The sequence below is a fragment of the Neovison vison genome, chromosome 5, assembly GCF_020171115.1.
Source record: "Neovison vison isolate M4711 chromosome 5, ASM_NN_V1, whole genome shotgun sequence".
Lineage (NCBI taxonomy): Eukaryota > Metazoa > Chordata > Mammalia > Carnivora > Mustelidae > Neogale > Neogale vison.
In genome coordinates, this window is record NC_058095.1 from 113901908 (window position 1) to 113917754 (window position 15847).

Consider the following 15847-nt stretch of genomic DNA (forward strand, 5'->3'; position numbering starts at 1 on the left):
TCCTTGTTTATTCGCTCCAGCTGATAGTATTGTCTTTACTGTACCTTAAACCCACCGGGAAGGCATTCTCCTAGTGCTTTGCAAGTCACTTTGCTCTTCAGAATGATTTTCTCCCAATACCTGGCTTCCTTCTATACCCCTTCAAGTTTTTGGTCTAGTGTTACGTTCTCAATGAAGCCTGCTCTCACCCACCAATTTGACATTGCAGTGTCCCCTCTGCCCTCACACTCCCTGATTCTGCTCTATTTTTTCCTTAGTCTTCTAACATCCTACAGGAATTATTTCCTTGCTGTGTTTTTAGGGTTTTGTTTGGTTTTTATTTGGTTTTTTTTTTTTAGTTTTTTTTTTTTTTTTAATTTGACAGAGATCACAGGCAGAAAGGCAGGCAGAGAGAGAGGAGGAAGCAGGCTCCCCGCTGAGCAGAGAGCCTGATGAGATTCTGGGGCTCCTAGGACTCTGGGATCATGACCTGAGCTGAAGGCAGAGGCTTTAACCCACTGAGCCACCCAGGCGCCCCGCTGTGTTTTTAGTTTATTCGCTGCCTCCCTCTGCTAGATTACAACTTCTGCTACCAGGGATTTTTGTCACCAGTGTTATCTCAAGCTCTTAGAGCAGTGCCTGGCACTTAGTGGCTGTTCAATAACTATTTGTTGAATGAATGAATCAGTGCAATAAAATCTTTACATGCTGTGATGCAAGTTGATAGGAAGAAAGTGTGGGGCCCTTTGGAGACTTTGGGGAAGTTGTTCATGTAATGTCACAAAAGGAGGAGAAGACAACCCTTGCCCATTCAGTGCTGTCTGTGCTGTACTGGAGCTCTCGGGCTCCGGAGTTCAGGTGTTGATGGCTCTGCCTCTGCATTCTAGGATTCCGTCTCTCTGACACTTGTGCGGTAGAGATACATGGATGGGAATTTTACTGCCCCAAGTAGGTTACAAATTGCTCAAAAGCAGAATCTGTGTCTACTTTCTTCTCAATACAGCTGATGAAAGCCCAGGACACACTAGGTACTAAATAAGAGTTGTTGACACCAGAGGGTCTGATTGAACTGATGCTCCATGGCTGGTAGGACCAGAAATAGCTCTTTCTGATTCCCGCTGTGTGAGTCTTTTCCCAGAAACCTGTCCTGCTACCCTTTTAGCAGTCTGTTTCTTTATTGTTTATAGGAGTCTCTAGATGGTGTTTTCACCATAAGATATAGTTGTCTTGTTTTGGAACTATCTGAAGATGACATCATACTAATGTAATTAGAAGAGGATAATTGAGGGTTTAATCAGTAAGAAAAAAATTCATTCATTCATATTGTTAGAGTTAATTTACTGAAATGAAAGATATGTTTATTATTCATTTATTTACATTTACTTTAAATTTTAATTAATATTATAAAATACAAATTTAAATAAATGTAAGAATGTAATTTATATTTATTATTTTTAAAGTAGGTCAGTGTTATGCAGAACATTTTCTCATTAGATACTTTCAAATTACAAAAGAACTATTATTGGCTCCTATATCATTACTTAGTTATTTGGCATTGTTCGTAAATGATTTGGAAAAGAATGCTCAGATATGGGATCATTTTTTAAAGTGTGGTGTTTACTTCACAATTAGAAGTTTGATATATTTTTTATTTGTGTTAGAATTTTATGCAAAGTTATTGAATCTATTACTTTGGTTAAGAATTTGAAATATGGGGTCAAAAGAGTTTTAAGCTTTGCACAGTGGCAATATCGTAGCGATTGAGGTTTATCTGAGGCAAGATTATTGCTAATTGAAGAGTTTTAGTATACAAGGAGTGTTTGTTATTGAGAAGGATGTACTACATTGTTTTTTCCCAATGTAAGTATCAGTATACATGCTTAATTTTCATTGGTAAATATCGTTTCTATATTCATAGAATCTGTCTCCTAAGAACCTCAGAGAAGATAGGCAAGATCCCTTCACAAAACACCTCCACCTTAAGACAATTTCTACTATAAGAGGATTTCGGTACCATAATTTAAGTCCTGTTTATTTCTAGTTAGATTCAATATACTCAATTTGAATACTCCAAAATTTTAATGGTTTCAGAGAGTTGATTGTAGCAGGATTTTGTTATTGTGGAAACAGATACAATCATTTTGTATAAATTCTATTTATATCCTGATGATCTTTTTCGGGTAAGTGGGAAAGAAAAATATTCAGCTGTCTGAAGATGATGCTCTTGGTTTCTCAGGTAGGGCTAGATGCTGACTCTTGTCCTCCGGTGCATGGTGATATAGTATCTCTGTATCTGTTGATGAAAGTGGGGTCATAATTTTGTTTATGCTTGAAATAATCATTCATTATATTTTTAAATGATTTCATGCAGTCAATCAACAGACATTTGTCCTATTATGTTTAAGAGATAATAAGTCCTCTCGAGAGCTTGGCTGCAGCATGAAGTGGTAATGGACAGAAGTCAGATCCTTGCATAGGATACAGTGGAGGGGTACAAAACTGGTTCTGATGGAGGGAGGGATTAGAGAGTGATGTTGTTTGTGCTAAGCTTGAAATGATGCCTGTGTTTATGCTGTGCAAAGTGGAAAGGGTGTTTCAGGCAAGTGGAGGAGCATTGGTCAAGCAGCATGATGTGTCTGGAGAGCCACAGTTGTGAGATGTGGCGGAGCACGGGGTCAGGGAAGGCAGGCTGGGTGTGCAGTGCTTGCTGGGACTGAGAGAATAGGACATGACTTGAGCCAGGAAAGTCCTTGAGTGTCGCGTAAAGAGCTTCTACACAGTTATATGGGTCGCATCCCCTGAGGATATGCTGAAAGCTGAGGGCGTACACGTTCATATAAGCTTTGTAAGCTATACAGCTGAGGACAGTGAAGAGCCATTGTTAGGGTCAAGCAGAGAGAGAAGGAATGAGATAACAGGTACCTACTTGGACCAGTTGCTTTCGCACTGTTGTATTTAGTTTTCCCATTAGGCACAGTAATTATTGATGACAAAGCTGAGGGTCAGAGGGCATAATAACATGCCCTTGGTCATGTTTACACCAAGTGCTAGAGCCAGGGTTTGTAACCCCAGACCCTGTACTGTTTCCAGTCTCAACTCTACCAGATGCAAGTTGTAGGACCATGGGCAAGTTATAGAATTCCTTTGAACATTAGTTTGTTCCTCCTTTTTTTTTTTTTAAATATTTTATTTATTTATTTGACAGACAGAGATCACAAGTAGGCAGAGAGGCAGGCAGAGAGAGAGAGAGGAGGAAGCAGGCTTCCCGCTGAGCAGAGAGCCTGATGCGGGGCTCGATTCCAGGACCCTGGGATCATGACCTGAGCCGAAGGCAGAGGCTTTAACCCTCTGAGCCACCCAGGCGCCCCTAGTTTGTTCCTCCTTAAAAATGAATTAAATGTTTATTTGCATTCTGATAAAAGTTAAGTGAGCAAAATTCATTGAAAGTACTTACACATAATGAGTTTTCAATATGTGGTAGTTGTTACTATGTATTCATAGTTACTATGTATTGATATCTTGGCAGAAATAGACCCATAAACATGGTTGTCTCTTTGAGGTCCATGTGCGCTCTCTTCTCAACCAGTGAGTGGTCAGTCCCTTTAGGACTACCTTTTATGTTCTCTGGTCTGAATCAGTATTATATTCCTTAGAATCTTCACTCAGTTTCTCCGAGTTAATGACCACAGCTTGGAGATCTGACGACCCACGTTGCCTTTTGTTCCTTGACTGTTAGCTGCTTCTCTGTTCAACGCCAGTCTTCATGGTATGAGCCTTCCTGGCACCCTGATCCTGATTTCACTTTGCTTCCTTCCTTGAAGGTTTGGTTTTGAAACTTGTATTTGGTTCCCAAGTACAATTTACTCAGCAATCAGGGCCTAAATTCCTAAGCCTGGCAGTTCTTGCAGTTGTAATCTGCATCATTTATGTTATAAGTTTGGATCTTCTTTCAGGATCATACCAAAACAGAATTGGATGCTTGGAAGATTGTTCGGGTTAGTGAAAACTTCCGCGTCATAGCTTTGGGCTTGCCAGTGCCTAAGTACTCTGGGAATCCATTAGACCCCCCTCTCCGTTCTCGATTTCAGGCCAGAGATATTTATTATCTACCCTTTAAGGTAAGTATGAACAAGGATAATTTATTTCTTAAACAGATTTTCTATTTCTATTTGGTTACTATAAAAATGTTACTATGTTTTTATGTCTCTCTCAGTAGTTACTGGAGAGAAAAAGAGAGTAAAGAAAATCTCTGGAAACTAGGGAGAAAAATTATTGTGGCGTTATCTATCTGATGGGTTAAAAAAGGCTAACTTTAAGACATATATCAAAAATTATTTTTTTTACTATTACTTAGTGTCTACTTAAAGTTTGAAGTGTGCCTATAAAAGTTTCCCTTTAGTCTGTTACATTCCTTATTGATTTGGTATGTTTCTATGTTATTTTAGGACCAACTTAAACTGCTGTATTCAGTTGGAGCCAATGTTTCTGCTGAGAAGTAAGTATTTTAGCTACACATACACACATATACAGATATACATACATGTGCACACACACATTTATATAAATATCTGGACACTTCACATCAAATTTATTTATTTATTTATTTTGTCCATTGATGAATTCATTAATTCATCCATTCAATAAATATTCTTTGAAGAATTTTTTAGTAGTTGCAGTAAATGCTAATGATAAAGTTAATAAGACATGATCCTTGAAGGCAAGAAATTCAAGATATGGTAGAGTTTAAAGATATGGGAATGTATTGGGCACCTGGGTAGCTCGGTGGGTTAAGCTGCTGCCTTCGGCTCGGGTCATGATCTCAGGGTCCTGGGATCGAGTCCCGCGTCGGGCTCTCTGCTCAGCGGGCAGTCTGCTTCCCTCTCTCTCTCTCTCTCTCTCTGCCTGCCTCTCTGTCTACTTGTGATCTCTGTCTGTCAGATAAACAAATAAAATCTTAAAAAAAAAGATATGGGAATGTATTAGTTTAATATTGTATAGTGGGGGTCATAATTTCAAAAAGGCATCAGCATTTGAGATGAATAAATACACTTTTGCCAGATAAAGATTGGAATTAAGAATAAGTACACTTTTTGCCATAAAGATTGGAATTAAGGAATTCTGAGAAGTTATTTTTAAAGCATGGGGTATGAAAGTGTATGCCTTGTTCTTGAGGCTATAGAAAGCTCCTTGTGGCTGGAATTCACGTTTAAATTGAGAAGGGTGGGAAGGGAGGCTGGCAGGATAAATGCGGGCCAGGTTGTGGAAAGTCTCACATATTGTCATATTTTAGAAATATATCTGGGAAAAAAAAAAAAAAAGAAATATATCTGGGGACTCCTGGGTGGCCCAGCCAGTTTAGCATCTGCCTTTGGCTCAGGTCATGATCTCAGGGTCCTGGGATCAAGCCCCATGTTGGGCTCCCTGCTCAGTGGGGTGTCTGCTTTTCCCTCTCCCTTTGCCTCTTGCCCCCACTTGTGCTCACTTGCTCTCTCTCTCAAATAAATAAATTTTTTAAAAAATCTTTTAAAAAAAGAAATATATCTGTATATTTAATCAGCTTCTGAGTTTTATTTATTTATTTTTAAAAAGATTTTATTTATTTATTTGAGAGAGACCGAGAGAGTGGCAGAGTTGGAGAGGGAGAAGCAGATTTGAGACCGGGCTCTGTGACCCAAGCTGAAGGCAGGCACTCAACTGGCTGAGCCATGCAGGCACCCAGCTTCTGAGTTTTAAATGGAATATTATAATATGAAGCTGTTGTTTCTTGAGAATTTAATAGTAAGTATCATCTTTTAGATTAAATAAGTTGGTTCAGCTGTTTCATTTTTTTTTTTAAAGATTTTTATTTATTTATTTGACAGAGAGAGACCACAGGTGGGCAGAGAGGCAGGCAGAGAGAGAGAGGAGGAAGCAGGCTCCCCGCTGAGCAGAGAGCCCGATGCGGGACTTGATCCCAGGACCCTGAGATCATGCCCCGAGCGAAGGCAGCGGCTTAACCCACTGAACCACCCAGGCGCCCCCAGCTGTTTCATATTTTAAAAATGAATACATTTTATACATTCAAGCTATTAGGATAACATTTAACATCACTTAATTTTTTTTTTCTTTAAAGATTTTATTTATTTATTTGAGAGGCAGAGATCTCAAGTAGGCAGAGAGGCAGGCAGAGGGAGGGATGTGAAAAACAGGCTCCCTGCTGAGCAGAGAGCCCAATGTAGGGCTCAATCCCAGGACCTGGGATCATGACCTGAGCCAAAGACAGAGGATTTAACCCACTGAGCCACCCAGGTGCCCCTAACATCACTTAATTTTTCTCCCCTAGAATTTCTCAGCTCCTGTCCTTTGCTACCACTCTCTGTTCCCAAGAATCTTCTACTCTTGGACTTCCAGATTTTCCTTTAGATAGTTTACCAGCTGCAGTTCAAATCCTGGTATGTATAAAATAAATTAATGATATGTATACCCAAATTAATGATGTGTATATTTTGTGGCAAAAAGTACATTTAAAAGTTAATCCTTGGGGATTGACCACTTCAGTTTGTCTTGTTGTATTTTATAAATATTACAAGACCTGAGCTTACTTGGCTGCAGCGCAGTAAACTGTACAGAGCCCAGCTGCATATTTTGAGCCCTTGAAGAACTTCTAGCTTTATCAGGGGGATCGAGGGGAGGCAGGCAGATGTGCAGCTCAGGGAAAAGTCCACAGACGGAAGGAGGACTCAGCCTGAAGAGACATGAAGAGCTGGGAGAGGCATGTTGCAGGTAAGCTTTGCCTCCACCTGGCCCACTGAGGCAGGGAGCTGGGGCGTTCACACTTGGGCACCAGCAGTCATTGCTCGTCGCAAGGGACACTGATTCCCAGGCACTAGCTGCTCTTTTGGCCTGGAGCAGAGCTGGCTTCAGGACTTCAAGGGTAGTCTTCTTTAATAGCCCTGCCTCTGCTGGCTGTTGGAAGGGAAGGGTGAGAGGCTTAGAAAGGATAAAAATGGATCTGAGGGCTTTGGTGGAGACATTGTCCACTACGATTTCGGAGAGATCATGACAGTAGTGTCAGGAGTGGTGGAAATGCCCTCCATACAGGGGGCACAGCTCGTACAAAGCTGTTGAATCACAAAAGGGCTTGTTACTTTTGAAGAATGCTGAGTCATATTGCTAGAATAGGTATGTATGGTGAAGAGAGAGGTTAGAGCTTTCCTGTGAAGTGTTTTCATGGTGAGTGCAGTTGTCTGGATTTTGTAGTGGGGACGAAGGGGCCCACTAGGTATTATGAAGTAGGTGAGGTGTATAGTAATCAGTTATATATTGGAGGAAGATACCTCTTGCTGGCAGGGAGGAGGGATGGGGAGAGCACGGTGGCATAAGGGGGAAACCGTAACCATCAGTGAGAGATTTTGCTAAGGAGAGCATAATCCCAGGTAGTAGGGATCCTAAAATAAAAATAAAATAAAATAAAATAAAATAAATAATATATAATAATATATAGTAATAAAATAAAATAAAAATAAATCCAAGAGATTTATTTCTAAACTATTGTTGCTATTTGTTTATATATCCTGAAACTGAGTAGGTTTCACAAGTATTGTTTACACTGCTCTATATATTTAGAACAGGTTTTCTCCTCCTATTTATCATATCTCCTACATTTTGTTCTTTTTGTTTTTGCTTGGAACTTTTTACTTTGACAATTCCCAAATCTAAAAAAAAAGTTCACAAATAGTAAAATGAATACCCATAATCCCTTCAACTAGAGTCACTAGTTTTTAGCATATTGCCACATTTAATTGCCATCTCTCTTTTTTTCTGAACCATTATAAAGGAAACCGTGGTCAGTATTCTTATATACTTCAGCGTGCACCTTATAAGAAGTAGGACATTCTGCATAACCAGAACCATTAATCATACCCCTCAACATGTTAACAGTAATTCTATAATATCATCTGATAGACAACTTATACCAAAATTTCTCTAGTTGTCCCTTTTAGTAGATTTCTGAAAGCAGAGTGAACAGAATTGAGAAAGCAGTTTGATTTGGGAGAAAGTTTTGAGAGTAATAAAAACCTTCTAGCTTGTAATTTATAACTGTGAAGGTAAGCACATTTGTGTATGAGAGTAACTCAGATTAGGATTAAAAGTGAAGGAGAAGGTACTTTGGGATGAGTATGGTAGGGAAATGTGTTCAGACATTAAGTTTCAGATATGCTGAATGGGGGTCAATGGGATATCTAGATTCCTGTCTGGGTAATTGAGAGTTCAAGTCTATAGCTCAGGAAAGTAGTCAGGATCAGAGACAGAGACATGAGAGCCATTAACAGATAGATGGCAAGTGCAAGGTAGGAGTGGATGAGCTTACCCGGGGAAAGGGTGTAGAACAGGAAGAGAAGAGGAAGTAATGAATTTTACTTTTATAGACCTCTAGAAAATATGAGAAACCTATTGTTATTATTTATAAGGCAATTTCAATGTCATATGCATTTCAGATGAATTTTCTGTGATTCTTTTAGATGTTCCTCATTCTTATGTATTTTTGCTCCTAATAGGATTCCTTTCCTATGATGTCAATCAAACATGCAATCCAGTGGCTTTACCCATACACTATTTTACTAGGACACGAAGGGAAGATGGCTGTGGAAGGTGTTTTAAAAGTAAGTATCTTGGGACACCTGGGTGGCTCAGTTAGTTAAGTGTCAGCCTTCGGTTCAGGTCATGATCCCAGGGTCCTGGGATTTAGTCCTACATCAGGCTGCTTGCTTGGCAGGGAGCCTGTTTCTCCCTCTGCCTACAGCTCCCCCTGCTTATGCATGCTCTCTGTGTCTCTCTCTGACAAACAAATAAATAAAATCTTCGCTTTCCTTTCCTTTTCCATGTCTCTTTTATCCCTTCAGTTCCCGTCTTCCCATTTCTCGCTTCCCCCTCTTTCCTGCTTTTTTCTTTCCATCTTTCTTCCTTTCCCTTGCTTTTCCCTCTCTTTTTTTTCTAGGCATGGAGGCACTGGCAGGCCAGTGATAGTGAAGCATGTACAGAGGTGACTGGTATGGTTGGGATGTTGACTACATTGAACAAAAAAGTAAATCAATTGAGCAGATGGGTCAGTATATTGAGGATTATGAGAGCTGTGTTACTCACTGTTGGAAAAATAATAAACATAGAAAGGGAGAAGGAAAGAAAGACTGCTGTGGTGTTAGATTGGAATTGGAGAAATCAGAATGAACTCATTTTTTTTCAATATATATAAACAGAGTAATAGATACAGATAGTGTGTGTATATGTGAATGCAAACCCATACTTTCTAGTTCTCTCCTCTACAAAGGCCTAAAAACTGACGATCCAGTGGCAGTAATCATGCCAATTGCCGAGACATTGGTTTCTAAATACCACACTTTCTAAACTAAAAGTAATCAGGACTCCTAAGAAGTAGGGCTGGTTCAGCATCAGCACAGAGGAAGTATACAATGAAATGAACTGGGATCATCTTACTGTGCCAGAAAGTAAGGAAATGCCTACTAAATGATGCTGATGTGCCAAAGTTACAGAGGAACCAGCTTGAAGTGGCTCCCATAAGTATCAAAATAAACAATGATAACTGTTGATTATAAGCCATTGAACAGAATAGGAATCTCTAAGTTCATATTGATATAAATGAATATATAAATATAAGGGGAAGAAGAAAGTCTCTTGAATAAATGCAGAAGGAATTATATAAACAGAAAAATCACCATTTGGCAACCATCAGTATGGTAGTTGATTTAGGCAGAAGGTCATCAAAGGTTTTAAAGCTAGTGGGTGGAGGTTCTGTGAAGGATAGGATATTGGGGTGCCTGGGTGGCGTAGTCAGTTAAACATCTGAGTCTTGATTGGGGCTCCACACTCAGCAGGCGTCTGCTTAAGATTCTCTCCCTGACCACCATGCGCACACATGCACGCACACACTCATATTCTCTCTCCCTCTCTTCAAATAATAAATAAATAAATATCTTCCCAAAAAAGTATAGGATATTGATATAATGGAAGAATATCTCCTACCAAAATACTCAGTTGACTACAAAACAAGAAAATGATAACTTTTATGGTAAATGCCAACTTGACCAGGTGGGACAGATATTGTGTCCCTCCTGAGTGTTGAGGTGAGAAGAGCTCAGCCTCATTTCAGGGATGTTCTGGATAAGGATTCATCATGTGAATTTGGCCATTAGAAAGTATGGTATAGACCTAGGCTGAGGTTTATAATGAAAGTCCTGTATTTTTTAGAATTATCCACTCCATAAAAGAGAAAAAAACTGCGGAAACTACTTCAGTTTGAACCTGACTAAAGAGATATGATAGCTAAATGCAACGTGTGCTCCTACGTTGGATCCTGGACCACATGGGAAAAAGTGACATTGTTGACACAGTTAGTTAAACTTGAATATCTGCTATAATGTGTTTCAAAAAAAATTAAAAACAAATATAACTAATAAATTATTAACTTGCAAGTAAGCGCTTTATATAAAACTATGGAAGTGGCTAATGAAGTTCTTATTTTTATCTTAAGTGGTTCATAATATGGAGCATGATTTTCTTTTGAAGTATGCATAGCATAATTTTCTTATCATATTGTTTAAAATAGTGTTTTTCTAAAGGGCCGGTCACAATATATGATATCTTATAACTATATATTTGAGCATGTTGACTCTTGGCAGATTGACTTACGAAAATTAATTCCTTTTTATGAAAGACAGTTTTTATTTTTCTTTTACAGTTTGGCTTACTGAGCAGATTTCTAAGGAGTAGATAGAATGTGAACACTAGGTTTTTTTCTGTGTATAGGCCCTTCATTTTCTGGAGGCCAGGATTTTACCACCTTGGGCAAATAGAGTGGTGTTTGTTTCTCGTCTATCCCAGAATCTACAAAGGGGGTACAGAAAGAAGTATTCTTTATGTGGGTAGTAATAGTGAGAACTCAGAAGTAGATTCTAGGTGCTTTAGCAGGTTTTTCTCCACATATCAGCTAGCCAAAGAAATATTATTTTTATTGATCATTGGTGTCAATAACAATATAATAATAATAATAGTAATAAATAAAACTTATAAAAAGCTCTTCCTCATAGATGCTGAGAACTGTAGTTGGGGACAGAATCTAAATGAAAAACATAAAGAAGCAAGGAGAAAAATATAACTAGTTCACTTTAAGATTTATTCTCAGCACTGAAAAAAAGAACTAGAATTCATCTTTGATTTAATCAACATCTGAACTAATCTGGCATTGGTCATTGAAATAGAGCACCTAATGTTTAAGAAAAAAGTGGTGATTCCTGATGTGCTCCCTTGATGCCCATCAGCACAGTGCCCAATTCCCACGGAACAAGGGTAAATAGTCAGGGATAAAGAAAGTGTCATGGGGAGGTCTGATAAAATGAAGCAATGTAAACTTTTTTGTGACACAACTGAGAGAAGATATTCAGTGCCTAGAAGAGTCAGTTATGAACAAAGGTATTTATTTTTATAAAGAAGCCACTTGGATGTGTTTCCGATCTCTGATTTCAAAACTAGTCCTATAAATTAGACTTCTAATGAAGATGGCAGAGTAGGAAGATCCTAAGCTCACTTTGTTCAGTGGATACAACTGGATAACACCCACATCAGTGTAAATAACCCAGAAAACAATCTGAAGACTGGTAGAACACACTCTCTGCCCGCAGCTAAATGTGGGGAAGAAGCCACATCGAAGTGGGTAGGGGGGCAGATATGTGGCAGAGGTTAAATGGACCTGGGAGACTCTCTGTGGCAGAGAGGGACACCTTGGGCTCAGAGAGGGGAAAAGAATAGGCCATCACATGAGGTTCCCCAGGCACCAGAGACCTGCACAGGGACATTTGGCTTTGAAAACCATAGGGGCTGATTTTGTGAGTTCTTAAAATTAGCAGGGCTTAACACCTGGAACTTGGAAGATCTGTGGGCTCAGCTCTGGGAGGGTGATAGGAATCTGAGCACTCACTCTTAAAGAGACAGTATACCAAATAGTTCCACAGAGATGCAGCATTGAAAGAGCAGTTTGAAAAATACTGGGGTATATGGGAGGGAGATTTGTTTACTAATTTCAGAGCATGTGCTGGAGAAATAGGGGTGCTTGGAAGACCTCTCCAAGAGCAAAATTGCTGGCAGGTATCATTTCTTCCCCCCACTTCCCAGCCTAGATACATGGACACCTTCGAACACCAACACACCCTACCTAACTTGGTAACAGTGCGCCCTGCCCTGTGTTCTGTGGACACAGCTCCTCCAATACATCTTGGCCATAGCACACCCAAAGTAGTGCCACAAGTCTGGCAGTATGCAAGCAGCTCCAAGAGGTGTGAGCACCACAACAAAGTGACTCTTGCCCTGAACTGCCCCAGATGGCTCCAGCCTGGTCCACTAACAGCACAGGAATCAAACCTTGCCTTCAACAGGGAAGGAGAGCCACTGCAGATGACTGGATTGGAGGCAAAAGTGGCTCCGCCACAACAGTAGAGTGCACACAGTACACGTAGAAGATGCCCCTGGAGTGCCAGGTTCTGGTGAACAGGGGACTTTGCACCACAGTGCACTATGGGGGCTCTTCTTTGTAAGGCCACTGCTTCTAAGAGCTGGAGATGTAACTGACTTTCCTGACACATGGAAACAGATGCAAAGAGTTAGACAAAATGAAGAGACAGAGGAGTATTTCTCCAATGAAAGAACAAGACAAATTCACAGCAAAAGAGGTAAATGAAATGAAAATAAGTAATAGAGAATTTAAACTAATGGTCATAAAGCTACTCCCTGGACTAAAGAGTGGAGAAAAGAGTGGAGGACCTCAGCAAGACCTTTAAGAAAGAGATAGAAAACAAAAACCAACCAGAGATGAAGAATTCAGTAACTGAAATTAAAAATACATTAGGTGGACTAAACAGTAGATTAGAGGAAGCAGAAGAATGGATCAGCGGCCTGGAGGACAGAGTAATAGAAGGCAATCAAGTTGAACAGGAGAGAGAAAAAAATAATAGAAAATGAAAATGGGGAACTGAGCAACACCGTCAGGCATAATAACGTTTGTGTCATAGGGATCCCAGAAAGAGAAGAGAGAAAAGGGGGCAGAAAATTTATTTTGAAGAAATAATAGCTGAGAATTTCTTGAATCTGGGGAGAAAACAGAAATTCAGATCAGGAGGCACAGAGAGCACCCAACAATATTTAAAAAAAAAAAAAATCACCACAATCAAGTGGGATTCATTCCTGGGATGCAAGGGTGATTCAATATAAATCAATCAACATGATATATCAACATCAATAAGACAAAGGATAAAAACAGGATCATTTCAATAGATACAGAAAAAGCATTTGACAAAGTACAAATCTGTTCATAATAAAAACCCTTAACAAAGTAGGTTTAGAGGGAACATGCCTGAGCATAATAAAGGCCATAAATGAAAAACCCACAGCTAACATCATACTCAATTGTGAAAAATGGAGTGCTTTTCCCCTTAGATCAGGAATGCAACAAGGATATCCACTCTTGCAACGTTAATTCAACATAGTGCTGGAAGTCCCAACCACAGCACTCACACAACAAAAAGAAGTAAAAGGCATTATATTGGTAAGGAAGAAGTAAAACTTTCACTATTTGCAGATGACATGATATTATATAGAGAAAACCCGAAAGACTCTACCAAAAACTACTAGAAGTGATGAATGAATTCAGTAAACTCACAGGATACAAAATCAATATACAAATATCCTTTGCATATCTGTACACTAAGAATAAAGAAGCAGAAGTAGAAATTAAGAAAACTGCATTTACTGGGACGCCTGGGTGGCTCAGTTGGTTAAGCAGCTGCCTTAGCTCAGGTCATGATCCCAGCATCCTGGGATTGAGTCCCACATTGGACTCTTGCTTGCCTGAGAGCCTGTTTTCCCCCCTCTGCCTCTGCCTGCCACTCTGTCTGCCTGTGCTCGCTCTAGCTCCTCTCTCTGACAAATAAGTAAATAAAATCTCAAAAAAAAAAAATCCCATTTACAATTGCACCCCAAATTATAAAATGCCTAGGAATAAACATAACCAAGGAGGCAAAAACACCTGTACTCTGAAAACTATAAAACATTAATAAAAGAAATTGAAGATGACACAAACAAATGGAAAACCTGTTCCATGTTCATGGATTAGGAGAAAAAATATTGTTAAAATGGTCATACAACTCAAAGTAATCTACAGATCTAATGCAGTTCCTATCAAAATACCAACAGTATTTAGAACAAGTGATCCTAAAGTTTGTATGGAATCACAAAAGACTCTGAGTAGCCAAAGCAATCTTAAAAAAGAACAAAACTGGGCTCACAATCCCAGATTTCAAGATACATTACAAAGTCATAGTAATCAAAGCATTATGGTACTGGCACAGAAATAGACACATAGATCTAAAGAATGAAATAGAGAACCCAGAAATAAACCCGCAATTATATGATCAATTAATCTTCAACAAAGGAGGCAATAGGCAGCGGGAGAAAGACAGTCTCTTCAACAAATGGTGTTGGGAAAACTGGAAGCTACATGCAAAAGAATGAAACTGGATCACTTTCTTACATATTTAAAAACAAACGCAAAATGGATTAAGGACCTAAATGTGAGATCTGAAACCGTAAAAATCTTGGAAAAGATCACAGGGAGTAATTTCTCTGACATCAGCCATAACAACATTTTTCTAGATATGTCTCCTGAGACAAGGGAAACAAAAGCAAAAATAAACTATTGGGACCTCATCAAAATAAAAAGCTGCTGCAAAGCAAAGGACACAGTCAAGAAAACCAAAAAACAAACTACTTAAATGGGATAAGATATTTGCAAATGACATATTCAATAAAGGGTTAGTATCCAAGATAAATAAACAGTTTATACAACTCCCCCAAACAACACCAAAACCCCAAACAAACCAATTAAAAAATGAGCAGAAGACATGAACAGACATTTCTGCAAAGAAGACATACAGATGGCCAATAGACATCTGAAAAGATGCATGGCATCATTCATCATCGGAGAAATGGAAATCAAAACCACAGTGAGATATCACTTCACACCTGTGAACATGGCTAAAATCAAATACCCAAGGAACAGCAAGTGTTGGGAAGGATTTGGAGAAAAACGAACACTTACACAGTGTTGGTAGGACTGCAGACTGGTGTGGTTATATATACAGTGGAATATTTATTACTTGGCCATGAAAGAGAAAGATGTTGACCGTGGGTGAAGCTAGAGAGGATAATGTAATAAGAGAAGCAAGTCAGAGAAAGACAAATACCATATGATTTCACTTATATTTGGGGTTTAAGAAACAAAACAAATGAACAAAGGGAAAAGAAAGACTAATAACCAAAAACCTGACTCTTACCTATAGAGCATAAACTGATGATTACCAGAGGGGAGTGGGTGGAATAGGTGAAGGGGATTGAGGGTACACTTACCATGATGAGCACTGAGTGGTGTATAGAGGTGTTGAATCACTATATTGCACACCTGAAACTAATATAACACTGTATGTTAACTCTACTGGAATTAAAAAAAATCAGCTAGTCATACAAATGAGTTAAAGTTATAGAATACCTTTAAGGAGTTGAGTTTTCTAAAGAAAGTAGCTAATACTCCTTCATTTTGTTTTATCTTTATTTTGACCTTTATAATTATGGGGAATAGAGAAAAATGACTGAAGGTCTATATTACAAACAAAAACCATCTAAATTTCATTTCAGAGTCTTAAAAATGAAAAGGGAATGGTATTACTTAGATAAGATTAGAAAAAGTGGTTATCTTTTTTTGCCTTAATAATGTATATAGCTAGTTAAGGAACAGTACTACTTTTTCCAACTTCTTAGTAGATAAATA

At 38.9% G+C, this 15847-nt stretch overlaps 1 protein-coding gene across 2 annotated transcripts in view; it reads left to right on the forward strand.

Moving 5' to 3' along the window:
* Positions 1-15847, forward strand: part of VWA8 (von Willebrand factor A domain containing 8) — a 330223-nt gene that overhangs the window by 56504 nt on the left and 257872 nt on the right. For both annotated transcript variants that reach the window (XM_044249814.1, XM_044249815.1), the window contains 4 exons: positions 3933-4097; positions 4425-4474; positions 6302-6410; positions 8517-8621. In XM_044249814.1, coding sequence (XP_044105749.1) covers positions 3933-4097; positions 4425-4474; positions 6302-6410; positions 8517-8621 — 429 coding nt within the window. The remainder of the gene's footprint in view (positions 1-3932; positions 4098-4424; positions 4475-6301; positions 6411-8516; positions 8622-15847) is intronic.